Below are 18980 nucleotides of genomic sequence, written 5' to 3'. Positions count from 1 at the left end.
TCCTGGCAGTACCTATCTACTTCACAGAAAATATGCTCATTGAAAAAGCTGCATATGGAGTTAACTTTCATTGTGGCAAAAGTTAGCCACTGAACAACAACATATCCTCGAATCGACTGCTGACAAACAGGACAGACGGGACACGAAACAAAGGACTACTGATTCTTGCCAAGACAAGTGTGGTTGTGGCTTTAACAAAAGGCATCTTCTGAGGGCAGGACAATATGGCACCATCCCTGAAGAGGCCTTTGCAATCCGGAAAAGGTACTGTGCCCTTTTCTTCGAAGGCAGCTGAACAGGCAGTGGGCCGATGGCTTCTGATGTGCAATGGAACAGCAGATGAAACAGTTATTCTTGAAGAATAACTAAGCTCACCCCTCTCAATAGTAGACTGGCATTTAATAGAGGGATGTGGAGAAGAACAGGATGCCAAGATGAAGCCGCACACACACAGCCAAGAAGAATGGACAGCTGAAGTAAAAAAATCAACAATTTCCAGAATTTAAAATCCTGAATCATGACATGACACTAGTGGAATTCAGGTGTTTCTGGTACATGGACTGCTCTCCAAATGTGAGGTTGAACTGTTGACCTTGTATACATCCTAGTTTACAAATGAGTCTGTCAGATACATTAAGCCTATATAGGCTGAAGATGATGCCCCAACACTGTGGAGAAACCTCAGGTGACTGTCCAGGCAGCTGGCTCTTTCTGTCAACTCACATTTTTTTTGAAAGCTGTTTGCGTGCACTTCCTGTTTTTATATTTTTAGGTAATATTATTTCCTTCTTGGGTCTCTGAGGGAGTTGAAGATTAGTTATAGTTATAGTTGAAGATTAGTTATATAGTTAAGGATTAGATAGTTAGAGTTTTCCTTGTTAAGAATTACAGAAAAGAAGCTCACTAAAGAGGTGTAAATGTATAAATTTGAAAGACATTATAAGATATAAGTTAGGATAGAAAGTGAATCAGGTATATTTTGGACTTACCAAAATAGGATAGATAATGGAATTATTTTCTCTGAATTTGTCAAATGCAAATGACTAGACATTGTTTAGGTATTTATTGCTTGTATATAGTTATTGTACATTTGGATATAGTTTTTCTTATATTAGTTATAACTTTTTTCCTTTTATCTTTTTATTAAAATAGAAAGGGGAAATTTGGTGATATTTTATTTGTGCTGAAATGTGATTTGATTTGTATGTTAATAAACAAAAGTGCCCGGGGGTCAGAGCTAATAGCAAGCCATAGCAGAAGTCTGGCAGAGGTAGCACACGCCCTTAATCCTGATCACAGGACAGGCAGATCTCTGTGTGTTCAAGGACACCACCAGCACAGAGACACACGCCTTTAATCTCAATACCAACTATAGAGACCTGGAGGTCTGTATAGACAGGCAGTGATGAGAAGCTCACGTGGTTGGGTTTACAACCAATGAGAAGGCAGAACAGAAAGTCATTAAAAAGACAGACACACAGGAAGTAGGTCTCTTTCAGAGGGGAAGGAAAGCAGAGGCAGCGGGTGGTAAGAAAGCAGTCTTGGTCTCAGCTCTTAGCTGCTGCTCTGACCTCTTGGGCTTTTAACTCTGCATTTGGCTCTGTGTTTCTTATTTAATAAAACCGCTCAGAATTACATCTACAGACCCTGATTCTAGTCCAAAGTTTGTTTCTTTGGCACTGGTCAGGATCAGGGTGTATTTCTTGGGTTCTAGATTCAGGGCTAAAATGTTTCTTTCACTGACTCAGGTCTTAGGGTCAGGGTGGATTTCTTTGGCTGGCCCTTTTGCCCTACAGTATCTCTTCACAGCAATAAAAACCCTAAGACAGAAGGCAAGCCTAGCATTTAACTGTATGAGCATATGACTGCAGTTGCTTGTGGATGTCAGAAGAGGGTGTCAGGTCCCCTGGAGATGGAGTTACAGGTGTCTGTGAGCTGCCATGTGTGTGCTGGGAACCAAACCTAGGTCCTCTGCAAGAGCAGCCAGTGCTCTTTGTTTGGGTGGGAGCTCCACCTCAGCCCCTGGCACCCCGGCATCCCTAGACCCAAAGAGTCTGGAATGTTCTGGTGGAAGATCCACCTCAACTCCCCTCCCCCCTCTCTTTCCCCAAACCCGCCCCTTCAAAGCCTACTAAACACAGCTCCTCCCCCAGAGAGGCTCAAGACCACTCCCACAGGGGATATAAGCTGTATCCCAGAAAACAGACTCGTGGTTCTTCTGGTCTCTCATCCCCATCTCCTCTCTGAGGCAGGGGAATCACCCAGGAATGCTTCACTCATTAAACCTGAGCTTCTCCAGTTCAGTCTGATTAGGTTTAATTTGGATTGCTGCATTGGTGGAGAGGCCTTCAGGGTGAAAAAACTTATCATTCTTTTTTTTTTTTTTTTTTTTTTTTTTTAAGACAGGGTTTCTCTGTATAGCCTTGGCTGTCCTGGAACTCGCTCTGTAGCCCAGGCTGGCCTCGAACTCACAGAGATCCTCCTGCCTCTACCTCTGAGGGCTAAGATTAAAGGTGTGCACCACCAATGCCTCCTGGCTCAACAGAGCAGACTCTTAAAGAATTATCTAGATCAGGGTGAAAGGTGGCCTTGATTGTTCAATGCCCCAGCCTCTGAGGGCAGCACTCCCCACACAGAGGCCTGAACCATGTAAGAGTGAAGGAAACCGGCTCAGGATGCACAAGCCAGCAGCATGGACCACCCCGCCCTCTCTGTCCCCAAGGTTTCTGCTTTGGTTTCTCTGAAACCAGACTGTAACCTACAACTGTGAGCAGGGAGACTTCCTCTCCGCTTGCTTCCCCAGGATGACAAGACCTGTGATGTGGAGGATGCTCTAACTTCTGCTCCCTCCTCCCCCGACATGCTCATTTCCCTCCCACTTTGGGAGCTCACTACCCGTCGGCATAATGGATCGAAGTTCACCCACACCTGGAGAGGGAGATGCACACACACACACACACACACACACACACACACGCACACACACACGCACACACATGCACACACTGAAGGGAGAGCTGGGGCTGTCAGATACAGCTGCAGGTCACATGCACAGTCCTGAGGCTGCAGCTGTCACTGCTCCCGTTCAGGAAGAAAAGCAGGGCGCTGCAGCAGCCGCGTCCCAGACACTGGCACCCCAAGCCAAGTCACCACTCCAAAGCGCGCCCTTCTGCAAGGCACCACACACAAAAAGATGAGGCCCACTAGGGACTGTCCCCAAATGCAGGTGAGACGATGAAGCAGAGGAGGGAACTTAGTGCCACAGGGGAGCCGACGTGACAGGCTGGGTCCTGCACTCACAGCGTGGACATAGAGCAACAGCTTTCTTTGCTCTGTGAGTCATAACTGGAGGTGACTGTAAACACCCTGTAGAGCTGAGCCGGGCTTTGAACTCCTGCCCTGCCTGCCAGAATCGCAGGCCTGCTCCACCAGTGCAAGCTACCCAAAACCTTTTCTAAGGAAGCTCACGAGCAGAGACGGCCAGACCCTTGTCTAGGACACGGAACCACTAATGTTTTGTTCCACTGGGCAACTCGGGGAGGCCTGGCACACACCTATCACAGTATCCCCCTTTCCTTCCCGTCTTCTACCCCCTGCAACCCCGAAGCCTCCTGTGTGCTAGGCCAGCACACAGATGTCCCAGGCCCTCAGGGCTCTAAACCCTTGCTAACGATTGAGTCTCCTTTTGCTGGCTCCACAGTGGCATTAAGAATTTGAGTTGGAGCCAGGCATGGTGGCTCATGCCTTTAATCACAGCACTCCAGAGGCAGAACTCCGCCAGCCTGGTCTACAGAATGAGTTTTAGGACAGCCGGGGCTACACAGAGAAATCCTGTCTCAAAAACAGCAAAACAAGAAAAAACAGATTTTGAGCTGGGAACCTGGTTCCTGGCCCATAACCAGCCCTCAGCTAGCACTTAAGTGAACCAGAAGGGCTGCATTTTGAAGTCAGGGGTATGGAGAGTCTGGGGGCATGGCTTCTGGAGGGCATGGTCCTCGATGTGTGAATCCAAGTCCAGGTGATCAGGGCTGCCACAGGTCCACAGCTTCCAGGTGAGTATGGTTTCTAGGCAACAAGCCTTGATGTGGCTTGGTTTAAGAGGGTATAGCTTCGGGGCTGGAGAGACGGCTCAGGTGTTATGAGCACTGACTGCTCTTCCAGAGGTCCTGAGTTCAATTCCCAAAAACCATGGTGGCTTATAACTATCCGTAATGAGATCTGGTGCCCTCTTCTGGCCTGCAGGGATACAAGCATGCAGAACACTGTATACGGAATAAACAAATAAATCTTTTTTTTTAAAAAAAGTATAAAATAAATAAATAAATAGATAAATAAATACATAAATAGGGTATGGCTTATGGTGGGTGTGGTTATGGATGAGTGTGGCCTCTGCTGGGCCAGGGTACTAGGTGCTCCAGAGGACTATTCTTCCTCAGTGGAGCTTCCAGGTGATGCAGCCCAAGACAGGTGGGCAGCCTTTGGGGAGAGGAGGGCAGAGCTTCCCTGGCACCCTGAGGCAGGGATGTGTCCAAGGAGGATGCCCAACACCCTACAACACACATGATGTCCCTAAGCAATGACCCAACCCGAGCGTCAGCAGAGCCAAGGGTGAGAAGTCCTACCCGGGGCACACTGGAGGCGCCGAATGGGTGTTGACTGAGTGAATGAATACCTGGTGAGGCTCCAGCAGGGTGACAGGCCATCCTGAGGATCCTACTGGATGGGGCTGAGGGGCAGACAGCAGGAGGGACTTCCCGGTGTGCCCGCAGACCCTGCTGCACGTTTTCCTGGAGCCCATCAACCACAAGTAGGCAGGCCACGTCTTCATGCTGGCTGGATGCTTAGAGGGCAAGGGGCTAGACACAGCACAGAGCTGCAGAGGGGTAGGGAAGCCCTGGGGACACCATACACACTGGGGACACCATACACACACGCACACGCACACACACACACACACACACACACACACACGCCTTGGAAGCCAGAGCTGGGAACACAGTCAGGGACCTGCCCCTGGGACGCTCAGACACCCCAGAGGCTCAGCTTCATGGTCATGTCCTCAGCACTTAGCCTCGGGCCTGGATGTCCTGGGGCCTCAGCTCTCGCTCCCCCTCAGCCAAGAACACTAGCAGAGCGCGATGTAGCAGGTGCACCCCCAAACGCCGCCGTTGCGTGGGTGGCCAATAGGCAACCTCTCCATAGTAGTGCCCCTGTTTCTGGTTGGTCAGTGTCTGGATCCCTGAACAGATTAGAGATGACGTCACAGGAGCGGCTCCTACCCCACCATAACAAACAGCACAGAATATATACACATACACACACGCATGCGCCAGGTACACACTCGGTGCTCAGTAACTGACCACCGTGTGCATGAACAAATGAATGAACAGTGAGAAAAAGGAGGTGGTGAGGGAGGTCTCAGCTCACATACTTTTCCTATGACCTCAGCCCTAGAAGCCATACCCTACCTAGTGCATCCAACAGACAGGCCTCTCGCGTGTACGCCTCCACGGCCACCACATGCTGGAAGCAGTGTAGGGAGATGACTCCGCGGCCGCTGTCCCAGATATCTAAGATCCGGCGTACCTTGGGGCAGGCCTGGGGTGTGTGGTGGGATCAGGGATTGGGTCCTAAGCGGTCTGCCCTCCGACTGGCTGAAGGCTGGCTGGCCCTGCCCACCTCTGCCCCCTGTCCCCACCTTTTTCCCTGGCCGCTCACGGTAGCCAAGGGCTTCCCAGAGGTGGGCATCTGGTCGGGCACGGGTCCCCTTGCCCACATAGAAGATGGCTTGCACGAAACATTGCAGACACTCCGTCAGAGTGAGGGAGGAAGCTCGGGCGGGCAGGCCCTGCGTCTGCCTGGGGTACAGAGGGGCTCAGAGGATGAAGGAGCCTGCTGCCAACCCTGACCACCTGAGTTTGATAGAGAAGACCAACTCCCACGTGTTGCCCTCCCTCCAACCCTGACGTGTGCACCACAGTGTGCGTGTGTGTGCAGACACATGCATGGAAATGTGTATAAAAAACAAAGGGGGGTGGTGTGGGGGGGATGGCTCAGAGATGGAAAAATGACCTCTGTCCCCAGAGCCATGGGCCCTTTGAACCCACATCCAGGGGCCCCTATTTTATAAGCCATGAAATGGGTGCTCACAGCCGAACCGACTCCGGCAGATTAAGAGAGACGGATAGCCCCTTCCCTAGGGACACACAGCAAATCAAAAACAAATCCCCACCATCTGTTGGGGTTTGTTTGTTTAGGTGTTTTGAGACAGAACTGTCCTGTTACAACCCAGGCCTGGAGCTCAGAGTCCACTCCCTCGTTCTCATGAAGGCAGAAGCCATCAGCAAGGGACAACCCCTCCCCACCTCTGTCGAGGACAGAACTTTCGGGGCCAGGCTACTGCTCTGCAGAGGCATGCTCTAATCCCAAGCCCCAGCTTTTCAGTCACCATCATACCTGGGGTCGAGAAGAAGATACGTAAAGCTGGACTTTGTTGCACCTTCCCGCCACCTCTTTGCAGGATCCGGATGCTGGAAGTGCCGAGCCAGGGCCGCCTCATCCGCCTGGCAGTCAGGGATGTGGCCTGTCCTCAGCGCCTCGGCCAGTTCTGGACTGTGCCCTGGAACAGTTTGGGAGGTGGAATGGAGTCAGGGCCGAGGAGGACCGCTGGTGAGGGCGGTGGGGCTGACAGCCAGGTCTCGGGATTCCAGGAGTGTGGCCACACTCCCAGTGCCACCAAGGGACCCACCCGGGCTAGCCTGGGCTTCCTGCAGCCGCCGCAGGTAGTGTCTTCGGGTAAAAGGTGTGACCGGGCCAGGACTGTAGCCCAGCGCCCGCAGGGCCTGGAGCAGCTGCAGGTCAGACAGGGGAGGCACCGGGCCTTGTGGGTGAGAGGCCCCCGGATCCCCAGCACCAGGCAGGGAGGGGACACTGGTGGCCTCTGGGGTCAACTTCAGGGCCTGCAGCTGGCAGCTTAGTACCCTGTCCCCAGCCACCTCGGCCCCACAGGACAGCCATGGGCTGCCCGCAGGCCCGGGTGTCCCCGCAGGGTGCCGGGGCTGCAGAGAGTCCTCCAACGCGGTGACGAAGCCTCCTTCGGAGGAGCCGCTGCTGCAGTCCGTGCTCCCGGTAGCCTCGGGGCTCCGGGGTTCCTCCACCACCACCTTCCCAGCAGCTGCCGGCTCAGCTCTGCGCCTGTGCTGCACACCCGGAGGTGTAGACATGCCAGGAGATGCCGCAAAGACACGTCCTGGGCACAGGGCGGAGTCAAGGCCAGCCGGGGCTACAGGAAACTTCTCTAAACATAAACATATATAAATGTATAGGTAGTTGATAACTAAGCAGATAAACATAGATACAGTGAACATAAATAGCTACAATGATGCAGACATGAAAGCTGGCTAGATAGCTGTAGATGATTGATGGTATAGGTGATAGATGAAAGGTAGGTGATGTGACTGACAGACTGATAGTGATTGACAGCTGACAGATGAGCTTATGGAACTGGCCCCAGCAGTGAGGCAGCACGGTGCACAGGTCCCTTGCACCCCCCTCAACTCTGCTCACTGGCGGGCTTCGGGGTCTCCTCCGGGGTTCGGGTGGGCGTGTCCAGGTCCCGCAGCACGCGTGCGCATTTGTGATGTCCCTGCCGCAGCGCCCAGTCCAGGGGCCTGAGCCCGTCCTGCGTGGACACCGTCAGCAGGGGGCGCCCGCGGCCCGCCCTCCCAAGGCCCTGTGCTCCTGCGCCGGGGTCCTGACCTGGTCTCTCAGCGTGGGGTCGCCCCCGCGGCTCAGCAGCAGCTCCAGGGCTCCGTGACAGCCCCACGCGGCGGCCACGTGCACGGGCGTCAGCGCCTCTGCGGACCTGGGGCCCCGGGAGAGAGAGGAGGGGTGCCCGGCGGGGTGAGGAGGAAGCTGATGCTCTAACTCACGGTCTTCCTCCGGCCTCACCCTCCCGAGTGCCGGAGTAACAGTGCACGACCCCTCGTCCCGACCTCGGGAGCAGGCATCTCCATCTCCGAGCCCTGACGCCTGGGACCCCAAGTCACAGCCACCGCACCAGGGCGACCCGGGCCTCACCGAGCATTGGGGTCCGCGCCCCGGCGCAGCAGCATGCGGAGACAATGCAGGGCGCGCGGGTGGCGCGCTCGGGCCGCCAGGTGCACGGCCGCCGCGCCATCCTCCAGCACCAGGCTGGGGTCCGCCCCGAGGCGCAGCAGCTCCTCCACAGCCCTGCGGCGGACGGTGACATGAGACCCCAGCCCTCCTGGACCCCGGGACCGGAGGGCCCTCCCGGCCGCCCCGCCCTCACCGCGGCTCCTCCTCCCGCAGCGCCGCCAGCAGTTGCCTGGCCGCGGCCGCCATGTCCTGGCGGAGTCACCGCCCTCCCGGTTCAAATTCGCGCGGCAACCTCTGCGCACGCGCGGCCCCGCCCCGCGGCTCCCCGGCCCCGCCTCCAGGTCCCGCCCTGGCGACGCCCTGGGTGGACCGGCAGGGCCTAGAGCCGCTGGCAAAGGCAGAGGGGTGTGCTGTGATCCCGCAAACCGCTGGGACTCGAGGAGGGGTACGCGCAGCTGGGGTCCCATGCCGGGATTTGGAAAGCTGAGTCAGGAGGATTACCACGAATTCCAGGGGAGCTTGGGATAAAGAGCGGAGCATCTCTTTGTCTTTAACAAAACAAAAACAAACTACTGGATGTTCTAGACTTTGCCCAAGCTGTCCAGGAACTTAGCGCCATCCTCCTGCCTCAGACTACTGAGTGCTGGGATCCGACTCTTTGCTGAACAGCTTCGTGCATTTTCAATCCAGCAGAGCTGGCTGTCAGTTGTTTTGTGAGGAAGGGCTTTGTGAGGGCCAGCGAGATGGCTCAGCAGGTAAGGGAGGACAGGGCTCAACACTAAGTGGCCAATAAATGCAGGGGCAAGAAGTCAGTTAATTAAGCTGACCTAGTTTTTAAAATTAATCAAGGGTGTGAGGGTTTTGCTTGCATGTCTGTCTGTGTACCAAGTGTGCCTGGTGCCCATGGAGACCAGAAGGGGCACCGGATCCTCTGGAACTGGAGTTCTGAGCCCGCATGTGGAAATCGAACCCAGGTCCTCTGTAAGAACAGCCAGGGCTCTGAATGGCTGAGCCATCACCTGGCCCCATCTATTTTTGTTCATGCTTCTTTTGAGTCACTGCTTCCCTGTACAGCCCCTGCTGAACTAGAACTGGCCATCCCCCTGCCTCGGCCTCCCATATCAAAGTGAGCCTGACTCCCACCCACTGCCATTTTGTTTTCTATGAATGGAGAAGGTGGAGTGGATGAACCTCTCTGGCCTGACCAGGGAGGGAGAGAGGGGCTCCGGGTTTGCATTCCTCTTCTGGGGAGCCCACCGTATGTCCCCATCCTGGAACCCGGCCGTGACTCCTCATGGTGAGGCCACGTGGCTAAACAGGTCCAATCAGTCAGGGTACTGAGTGAGCACTACAGCTCAGTGTGGGATGGTGGGGTGACAGGTGCCACCCCAACCTACTTCCCACTTGCAGCTGGCACCCTTGGGTGTCCAGGAGGACCCCAAAAGTAAACACTTCCTGTGGGAGTCACATCACTGTCACCTGCAAAAGGTCTTCCCTGTCTCTGGAGGACTTCCTGGAGGAAAGGACATCAGGGTGGGTTCTGTAGGGTGAAGAGAAGTTTGCAAAGTGCAGTTAACACCAGCCCAAGGGAGCACACAGCCTTGTCACAATAGCCGTGGTGTCAGGACACAGATGGACCAGGCTGAGCCCAAAGCCATGCACGGGACTGCTGTCAGGACACCCAGATACAGCTGAGCCTGAAGACATGCACAACTGTTCCTTTCAGCACCCGTTTTCTGTCTCGGTGAACCTACAGTGACCAGAGGGCAGGCTCGGCAGCCTCAGATTTTATTCTGGTGACAAACTGTCTCAGAAAGAATGAATTTACAATGGACACAGTAGGAGCGGACGTGGGTGCAGAGCTCCCGAGTGGTGCAGAAATGTCACAGGTCACACGGTGGCTTCTCCCTCACTGGCCTCCTCGTCCTCCAGCAGGCTGTAGCTCGCATGGGTCTGGCAGGGCCTCTGCAGCGGATGGGCCAGCAGCTTGGCCATGCAGTTGTGCAGCTCGAGGGCGGGCCCAGTCAGTGCTACCTCATACTTATAGCTAGTGCCCTTAGTATCCAGGCTGCCCATGAAGGAGAACATGTCCTGCAGGGCCGGTGAGAGGCTGTTCAGGGTTGGCATTAGCCCTCAGTGGCCCTCCCTGTCCCTGGAGGCCTTCCTAGAGGAAGGAGCATCTAAAGTGGGTTCTGAGGAGTGAAGAGGAGTTGGCCAGGCCAGAAACTATTAATGCAGTCAGCAAACATTCCCTGACATCCACCCAGCACCAGGACCCGAGCTTTCATTCCGGGAGCCCTAGAAGCCCACGGTGTGGGGCTGGGAGGTGGCTCAGTGAGTAAGGTGCCTGCTGTGCAAACACTTGGACCTGAGTTCAAAACTCTAGACCCCATGGAAAGCTAAATGCAGCAGGACATAGCCTTAATCCCAGTGCACGCCCTCTGTGGGGTGGGAGGATCCAGAACTCGGGCCAGCCTCTGAAGAGACTCCACTTCAAACAAGACAGGAGGTCGTGAAGGCCTCACACAGGAGGACTTTTCCCTTGTGTTTTCTCTTTCCTCAAACAAGGCCTCACACTGTAGCCCAGGTTAGCCTCCCATGTGTAACAGTTTCCTCTGAGATAGGAACATTCCATCCTGCAGGGAAGCTCCTTAGACAGGAAGGTAAACAACACAACTTCAGGAAGTCCCTGAAACTGAGTGGATTCACTAGGCCCCTCCCTGCCAGAGTAAGGAAAGTCTCTCTGAGACCAGCGGCCGGGAAGAGGTGTAGACCAGAGTCACTTGGATGGGACACTCTCCAGCCTGCAGGCTGTGCAGCACACTCCATGTTCCCAGCTCTGTGAGCTGTCACCCATGCTGGGGTGGGCTTTGGTGATGCAGCTGAGTCATTTCTGCTCCTGTAAGAACCCCTCACCCTGTCCCTGTAAGTGACCCCAATAAATTCACTGGTTCATCAAGCTTGACTTTGTGGTGTCTGTTGTACTTTGGTGTGCCGTAGGCTACTCTCAGGGCTGAGTATTTTGTCTCTCCAGGAAAAGTCTTGTCACATAAACATCCCATCATGTCACCATCCCTGCCTCAGCCAATCACTCACAGGTAGAGGGGCAGAGTTACAGGTGTGCATATGTGCAAGTGTGCGCATGGGTGTGTGTATGAGTGTGTGAATGTGTGTGTGCATGGGTGTATGTGTGCAGGTAAGTGTGTGTGTGTGTGTGTGTGTGTGTGTGTGTGTGTGTGTGTGTTTATGCAGGTGTGTGGAGGTCAGAGTATAATCTCTGGGAGTCAGGGCTCCCACCATCATGGTCCCGGTATTGAACTCAGGTCCTCATGCTTGCCTGCGAGCGCCTTTACCTGACCCACCTAGCATCTGTAAACTGAAGTCCACAGACCTTAGAGGCCATCAGTCACAGGGCAAGTCAGGTGAAGCACAGAGAGGCTGGGAGAGGGGCGGGCCTTCAGGCAGAGGGTGCAGAGGGTTAAGTCAGGAAGAGTGGGGTGCTAGGGGTGGTGTGGGCTGGGCTGCTAAGGCCACGGCCTCCCAAGCCAGTCACCACCAGCTCAAAGTGGAACTGTAGGACAGCTGTTAAACGACTGAATGCCGCCCAAGGGGCAGGGAGGGGCAGGCCCACGTCCGGCGGCCTGCGACAGCCTCCATCCTCCTGCATCAGCTCACCTTCCACCTCATCTCCTCTTCCTTCTCCTCGGCGCCATTGTGGATGTACACGATGTCGAAGAAGAAGTAAGGACACTGGAACATCTTCTGCAGTCGATGAGAGGAAGGGCGGGTGGGCGCCCATCCAGCCTCTGCAGTCCTGGGGATCCCCTCTGGTGTCTAACCATTGCTCTCCCTTCCCTCCAGGCTTACCTTCATGGGCTCAGTCAAGGAGAATTGGGGCTGGCAGGGCGGGCGGCTGTAGACCAGGATGGTGCGCACGACGTAGGGGGGTGGGATGGTTTGCACGTTCTCTGTGACTGGCAGCTCGGTCTTCTGCTGGCTACAGAGGGGTAGGGCTCCAGCTCGGTACCCAAGCTGCCTACCAGCCCGGGCCCCAACCCCTCCCATCACAGCTGAATCCCACAGGCCACAATCCTAGCGGCCCTACATGTCAAACCTAAAGCCTGGGCCTGGGAGACGGTTCTGGGGCTAGAAGCTCCTGTAGCCAAGCCTGAGGAGTTCAATGTGCAGGCCCCACAAGGTAGAAGCCGAGAAAGGATTCTCACGAGTTGACCCTGACCTCCTCACAAGCGCCGTGGCACATGTGCTTGCACACAAAATAAACACAAAATGTGTAAGACTTCTTCAAAAGCATTCTTGGAATTGGAGAGATGGCTCAGGGGTTAAGAGCACTGGCTGCTCTTCCAGAGATCCTAAGTTCAATTTCCAGCAACCACATGGTGGCTCACAACCATCTCTAATGGGATCTAATGCCCTCTTCTGTCATGCAAACATACATGCAAAAAGAACACTCATATGCATAAAACATGAAAATAAATAAATATTAAAAAAAAAAAAAAAAAAGCATTCTCAAAGAAAAAACAAATTCAAGCTCCACCTGCTGGACACAAGGTTTGTCCTTGTGTCCACCCACTGGACAGCCTTAGGCGGCTGTCTGTCTGTCTGCACCTTGCTGGGGAAGGAACCCAAGGTCATGCCCCATTCTGGATGAGCACTTACATGAGACTGAAGAGACCTTCCAGATCTGGAGGGAAGCTAAGGATGAGGTGCCAGCTCAGAGGCAGGGGGCTTCCCTGACCTAGATCTTGGGAGATGAGGGTACCCCTGGGGGCAGGTAGTGCCACACCAGGAGGCAGAGTATGACCACTGAGGACAAGCAGTATGACCCCTGGGGCAGTCTGTTTGACCCCTGGGGTAGGCTGTGTGACCCCTGGGGTGGGCAGTGTGACCCCTGGGGGCTGAGGGCAGTGTGACCCCTGGGGTAGGCTGTATGTCCCCACCTAGCACCTCTCTGAGCCTGCTTCCTCCACACACCATAAAGTAGGTGCTGGCCTTAACCCCCTGCAGACCTTCCAGGACTCCCATCACGCCACATCTCCACTGCTCCCTTAATTCTGGGGGAGCATCCTCCATGTTAGGGGCCACAGGTTGAAAGACATGGTTGTGACTTTCCAGGTAAAATCACCATTAAGTTGCACCAGCTGCATACCAGCCATGCTTCAGCAAAGCATTCCCTGGGTGCACCTGCCACATGCTAGATCACACTCACTGACACCCATCCCTTCACCACTCAGGATGGATGCCAGGGGCCCTATGGAGCCTGGGTTCTGGGTGCCTTTGGGGTTAGGCATCACTATATATTAATAGCCAGCTTTCTGCAGGGCGGTGGTGGCACACGCCTTTAATCCCAGTGCAGGTGGATCTCTGTGAGCTCAAGGCCAGCCTGGTCTACAGAGCAAGTCCCAGGACAGCCAGGGTTACACAGAGAAACCCTGTCTCAAAAAAACAAAAAAAAGAAAAATAGCCAGCTTTCTGTTGCCTTTTTTTCTTTTCCTGATTTTGTAGTTTTGAAACAAGAGTCTAGATTTGTAGGTCAGGCTGGCCTGCAACTTGCAATTCTCCGGCCTCAGCTTCCTGAGTGCTGGGTTGACTCTCCCGTACCCCAGTACCTTGCCCAGTGCTGGGTCTTGAATGTGACTCCTAGAATGTCATGCATGGGATATTGTATTTGTGACCTCACTGGACAAACCCTGAGCTTTGCTGGGGCGAGGGTTCAGGGCTGGAATGCTTCAGCTCAGTTGCTCAGCATCCATGTAGTTGTAGCTCCTCTCCACACACTGTCATCCCAGCACTTAGGAGGTGCAGGCAGGTGAGTCAGGAGCAACAGGCCATCCTTAGCTATACTGTGAATTCAAAGCTAGCCTGGGCTACATGAGAAATAGTCTCCAAAATATATTTATATATTTGATGGGGGGGGCGGCACCTTTAATCCCAGCACTTGGGAGGCAGAGGCAGGTGGATCTCAGTGATGAGGCCAGCCTGGTCTATATACTGAGTTCCAGAGCAGCCTGGGCTACATAATGAGACCCTGTCTCAATAAATAAATATTTAAAAATAAAGAATTAGGGTCATGGTTCTGAACCACTGTCATTCTACTCAGGACACTGAGGCAGGAGGATCATAGATTCAGCCTGGGCTATACAGCAAGCTCTTGTGTCAAAAACCAACAACTATAAAAGTACCGATTTCAGATTCTGAACTTTTTTGGATTCTGGATGTTCAACCTGGGCTCTGTGTTGGAGGGACCCCACAATACTACTGAGCCCCCATCACAGCTGATGTGGGGCCTGGACAAGGATACTGAACGTGGAGCAGGACGCTGTCTCCAGGTCATACAGGCAGCTGCAGAGCTCTCGTGGATCAGAGGTCAGGCCAGACAGCTGTGGGCAAGGCAGGGCCTCAGTGCTGGGCCCCGGTCCTGAGGTCTCTGGGGTCCCCGTCCACCCCCGCCTCACCCAAGCAGAGTCATCGTTCACTACGACCAGGGCAAACTCGTGGCTCTTGTCAATCTTGTGCTTGGTGCGCACAAACATCTCGACCATCTTCTGAGACACGTTCAGGGCATTCGTCCTGGAGCTGGAAGAGGTGGGGTGACAGCGGCGGTACAGCCATGGTGACAGCCAGTCCTGGTTGTCACCTTGCCTACATCTGGAATTAACTAAAACCCAAGGGACCGGGCACGGCTGTGAGGACTCTTTTCTGAATAAATCATTGGAAGCGGGAAGACCCGCGGCTACTCCAGGTCTTCTGAGGTGGGAAGAGCCACCTGCAATCTGGGCCACACCCTCTGCCGGCAGCCTGCGTCAAGGGCCCTGCCTCCTCGCTCTCCCTTTCATGAGCAAGTCCATCCCTTCACCGCCATCAGAGCCCGCTTCTTCAGGACTGCAGCATATACTGAAGACCAGCTGAGACACCCAGCCTTGTTCACTGAACAACACTGGATTCTGGAACTCTCCCGTGGTAGACAGCCATTGCTGGAGTGGCTGGACCATAGCCTGTGAGCTACTCTAATAAATCCCCTTTATATACCTGTGTGTGCACGTATATGTAAATGTCTATGTATACGTTCACTGATTCATTCTATATATATGTACGTGTATATATAAATGTCCATGTATACATACAGTTCATTCTATATATATGTGTGTGTGTGCACATATATATAAATGTCTATGTATATGCTCACTGATTCATTCTATATATGTGTATATGTATATATAAATGTCTATGTATACACACAGATTCATTCTATATATATGTACATGTATATATAAGTGTCTATGTATACATACAGTTCATTCTATATATATGTGTGTGTGTGTGTGCACATATATATAAATGTCTATGTATACGTTCACTGATTCATTCTATATATGTGTATATGTATATATAAATGTCTATATATACATACACAGATTCATTCTATATGTGTGTGTGTGCACATATATATAAATGTCTATGTATACGTTCAGTGATTCATTCTATATATATGTATGTGTATATATGTCTATGTATACATACAGATTCATTCTATATATATGTACATGTATCTATAAATGTCTATGTATACGTTCACTGATTCATTCTATATATATATATGTACGTGTATATATAAATGTCTATGTATACATACAGATTCATTCTATATATGTGTGTGTGCACATATATATGTCTATGTATACGTACACAGATTCATTCTATATATATGTATGTGTATATATAAATGTCTATATATACATACACAGATTCATTCTATCAGTGTTGTCCTTCTAGAGAACCCTGACTAATATACCAAGTTAGCTTCAAACTCACCATGTAGTTAGTCCAGGCTAGCCTCAAACCTGCTGTGCCCAGGTGGACCTCCCAGAACTGGGATGCTAAGCGTGTGCTACCGAGTCCTGTAGCCTTATTCTTATCCTTACAAGGGTCCTGAGGCCACTCCAGATATGATGCCTGATACCCCAGCTGCTGGGGGCACAGAGCTCAACAGCTTCTATGGGACCTGACAGTAGCCTGCCCTGTAGTGGGTAGCCAAGGCTGGAATGGCTACCCACTACACTGCCACATCAACCTGAGGCGTTATGGACACCTTGATCCTACTGGGTAGAACAAGAACCCTATGCATGTCTGAGCCCAATGCCACCGTACCCATTAAAGGACTCCAGTTTTGGCACAGACATCTCCTCCGAAAGATCCAAACAGATGATCTGAAACACAAAGAGAAGACAAGAACTACAAGACCAAACTAGACAGAGATAGGACAGCTAGGGTGGGACCCAGCCTGCAGTACCCAAGAGGTTGAGGGCAGGGCTCAGGAGTGAGCTGGGGGCGTGGCTCAGGGGTGGAGCCCTGTCTAGAATCCCAGTGAGGGGCTGGGGGCGTGGTCAGGGTGGAGCCCCGCCTAGAATCCCCAGTGAGGGGCTGGGGGCGTGGTCAGGGTAGAGCCCCGCCTAGAATCCCAATGAGGGGCTGGGGGCGTGGTCAGGGTGGAGCCCTGTCTAGAATCCCAGTGAGGGGCTGGGGGCGTGGTCAGGGTGGAGCCCCGCCTAGAATCCCCCCAGTGAAGGGCTGGAGGCGTGGCTCAGGGGTGGCACCCTGGCCTAGGTTCCCCTAGTGAGAGGTCTAGGTGCCAAAAAGTAAAAAAATGAAAAAAAACAAGAATCTAAATTCATTGATGTTTAAGCCACCAAGTGTGTGTTGCTCTTGGAACAACTTAGAGAATCTCACAAGGCAGGAGTCTGCTGTCTGAGAGCCCCATCCCCTGCATCCTCAGCCAAGACATACCACCTTCTCTGGACAGTTGACCCGTGGTGTTCGAATCTGGACCTCAGGTGCTGGTGCTGGTACCTGCCAGGGCTTGGGCCCGGCTCCTGGGACACTGGCTGCCCCATCATCTGCACTGGCCGCCTCACCCTCACCCTCGCTGCGGCTGCCCACACTGGCCTGAGCTCCCAGGGCCCGGTCCTCGGCCCCCTCAGGGTTGGAGCGAGTGTGAGGTCTGGGCTCAAGTGTCGGCTCCTCCCCTTCCTCCTCCTCCTCTTCTTCCTCCTCCTCAGTGGGGCTATTGGCCTCAGCCACCTCCATGGCTCCTAGGTGCTTGGATGGAGAGGGGATAGCGGAAGCCAGGATCCTGCCTTAAGAGTTTTTAAAAGCAATCGGTTACTAAAGCCTGAAGCTGGGCCAGGAGCCCTTGCCGCGACCGGAAGAGTTCCCTTGAGGTCAAACCACCCACTGGTGAAGTAAATAACAGCTTTCTGTTTTGTTTTCTTTCTGTTTTGTTCGTGACAGTTCCCTGTAGCCCAGGCTGGCCTCTAACTCACTGTATGGCTTAGGATGACCTGGTAATCCTGACCCTCTGCATCCACCTTCTGTGGAGCTGAGGATGGAGACCCAGGGCCCCATAAGTGCTAGGTAAACACCCTACCCACTGGGCCACAAGCACTCTACCCACTGGGCCACAAGCACTCTACCCACTGAGCCACAAGCACCACCACCAAATGAACCGTGACCCAATCTTAGCTTTCCACTTCTCACAACAGGGCAAGCGCCGCCTCTGCCTTTCACTGGGCCAATACACACAACCGCCTGGTCACCGGATACCCAGAGGTGGCTATTTGACCCACTAAGGCCTTCGGTGGCTCCCACACCTGAGAGTTCCGGGAGACAGAAAAGGGAAAAGACTTAATTGGTTTGCCGAGCTGCGAAGATGCAGTTGAAGGCCTCGGGAGCTCCCTTTCCTCGGGGGCTGCCGGCGCCTGCGCGGAGACGCCCCGGCTGCACACCGCTTCTGGGCGCTGGATCCTGGTGTGCCTGGGCGCCCCACTTGCCTTGCTGGCTTTGGCGAGCTTGTGTCTGGGTTTCCGTCACCCGAGGCTTCAGCGCCTGGGTGACTGGATCTTGCACGAGAGCCGGGCGCGGACTCGACTCGGGTGACCAGGTCTGTGCGGAGGCAGAAGCCCAAGTCGCAGACCGTGCAATGGATGTGGGTTTCTCGGGGTGGCGCCTCGGGACTGCGCAGCCCCCAGCTCCTCAAGCAGGACGAACCTGGAGCTGCAGCAAGCCGCATCGAAGTTTGACCACAGCGACACAAAGCTCACGCGCGGTCACTCCGCCAGGTTCCACTCTGCAAGCCCGGCCAGTCAACCTCAGGGTTCTAGGAAGCCGCCATCTTCCTGACCGGAAGTTTGTACGTTTGCCGTGAGGCCTTCTGGGAAATGTAGTTCAATGGCTGATAGGCTGAGGCGATCCTGGAGGTGTGGCTTAGAGTATAACTGGCAGGAGTAGGGCTGAAATGGGGTAGCACTGAGAATGAGTGGGACCCGATGTTGACTGAAGCACGATTGGGCGGAGCTTGAGTTATCAAGGCTTCTGCTGTGATAGAGGGGACCGACCTGGGCGGGGCTTATTGATGATTGACGGGGTAGACAGGCTGTTATTATTTCTGCTCCTTATTTTACATAGGTTGGGATTCATCCGATACTATCGGATGCGGACTGGTGGTGCACACCCGTCATCCAGAGGTCAGAAGACGAAGATCAGGTGTTTAGGCTAGCCTGGGCTATGGGAGACCCTTCTAAAAACCAACATGGAAAGAAAAAGTAAGAAGAGAAGCCAGCAGACACACTGGACAAGGCTCATTGTCCCACGGGAGCCTTCTGACGCCGACAAGCAGGTGTCCACTTGAGCAGCAGTTCGTCTCATTGAAGAGAAACAGCGGCAGGATGGCCACGCCTGAGGACCTGAGCTCGATCCCAGAGTCCTGCATGGTGGAGAGAGAGGACCGATTCCCACAAGCGCATGTGGCTTACACACACACACACACACACACACACACACACACAAAT

The 18980-nt window shown here is 53.6% G+C and overlaps 2 protein-coding genes across 9 annotated transcripts; both read right to left on the bottom strand.

Annotated features, from left to right (window-relative positions):
* Nucleotides 1-5066: 5066 nt before the first annotated feature.
* Nucleotides 5067-8364, bottom strand: Ankle1 (ankyrin repeat and LEM domain containing 1). Its single transcript, XM_036209448.1, has 9 exons — nt 8312-8364; nt 8080-8232; nt 7759-7864; nt 7567-7681; nt 6737-7249; nt 6457-6619; nt 5699-5858; nt 5469-5598; nt 5067-5239 (listed from the first exon to the last, which is right to left on the bottom strand). Exons 1-9 carry the CDS (start codon nt 8362-8364, stop codon nt 5067-5069), a joined length of 1566 nt encoding a protein of 521 aa, XP_036065341.1.
* Nucleotides 8365-9889: 1525 nt separating this feature from the next.
* On the bottom strand, nt 9890-18345 carry Babam1 (BRISC and BRCA1 A complex member 1). 8 transcript variants are annotated; one of them, XM_036166737.1, is made up of 10 exons: nt 18181-18345; nt 17784-18075; nt 16921-17266; nt 16285-16343; nt 14592-14712; nt 14438-14516; nt 12796-12820; nt 11986-12115; nt 11794-11880; nt 9890-10209 (listed from the first exon to the last, which is right to left on the bottom strand). In XM_036166737.1, the coding sequence occupies exons 1-10, from the start codon at nt 18200-18202 to the stop codon at nt 10009-10011; spliced, it is 1362 nt and encodes a 453-aa protein (XP_036022630.1). In that variant the 5' UTR covers nt 18203-18345; the 3' UTR covers nt 9890-10008. The 8 variants fall into 8 exon arrangements, with proteins under 8 accessions (XP_036022630.1, XP_036022629.1, XP_036022631.1 ...); XM_036166736.1 differs by having other exon boundaries at nt 17784-18345; XM_036166738.1 differs by having other exon boundaries at nt 17964-18345.
* Between the last annotated feature and the right edge of the window lie 635 nt (nt 18346-18980).

The sequence above is a fragment of the Onychomys torridus genome, chromosome 17 (assembly GCF_903995425.1).
Source record: "Onychomys torridus chromosome 17, mOncTor1.1, whole genome shotgun sequence".
In the NCBI taxonomy this organism is placed as follows: domain Eukaryota; kingdom Metazoa; phylum Chordata; class Mammalia; order Rodentia; family Cricetidae; genus Onychomys; species Onychomys torridus.
The sequence above is the reverse complement of the archived record's forward strand: the minus strand, read 5'-3'. Positions and strand labels throughout refer to the sequence as shown.

Excerpts from the sequence above, each read along its gene's own strand:
- Babam1 (XM_036166736.1), bottom strand. The coding sequence starts at position 18,202 with ATGCGGCTTGCTGCAGCTCCAGGTTCGTCCTGCTTGAGGAGCTGGGGG. Across the intron at positions 16,344-16,920 it reads TCAACTGTCCAGAGAAGGTG|ATCATCTGTTTGGATCTTTC; the intron begins GTATGTCTTGGC and ends TTTGTGTTTCAG. Across the intron at positions 14,517-14,591 it reads TGAACGATGACTCTGCTTGG|CTGTCTGGCCTGACCTCTGA; the intron begins GTGAGGCGGGGG and ends CCTTGCCCACAG.
- Ankle1 (XM_036209448.1), bottom strand. The coding sequence starts at position 8,364 with ATGGCGGCCGCGGCCAGGCAACTGCTGGCGGCGCTGCGGGAGGAGGAG. Across the intron at positions 7,250-7,566 it reads GGAGACCCCGAAGCCCGCCA|GACGTGTCTTTGCGGCATCT; the intron begins GTGAGCAGAGTT and ends CCCTGTGCCCAG. Across the intron at positions 5,240-5,468 it reads CTGTCTGTTGGATGCACTAG|GGATCCAGACACTGACCAAC; the intron begins GTAGGGTATGGC and ends TAATCTGTTCAG.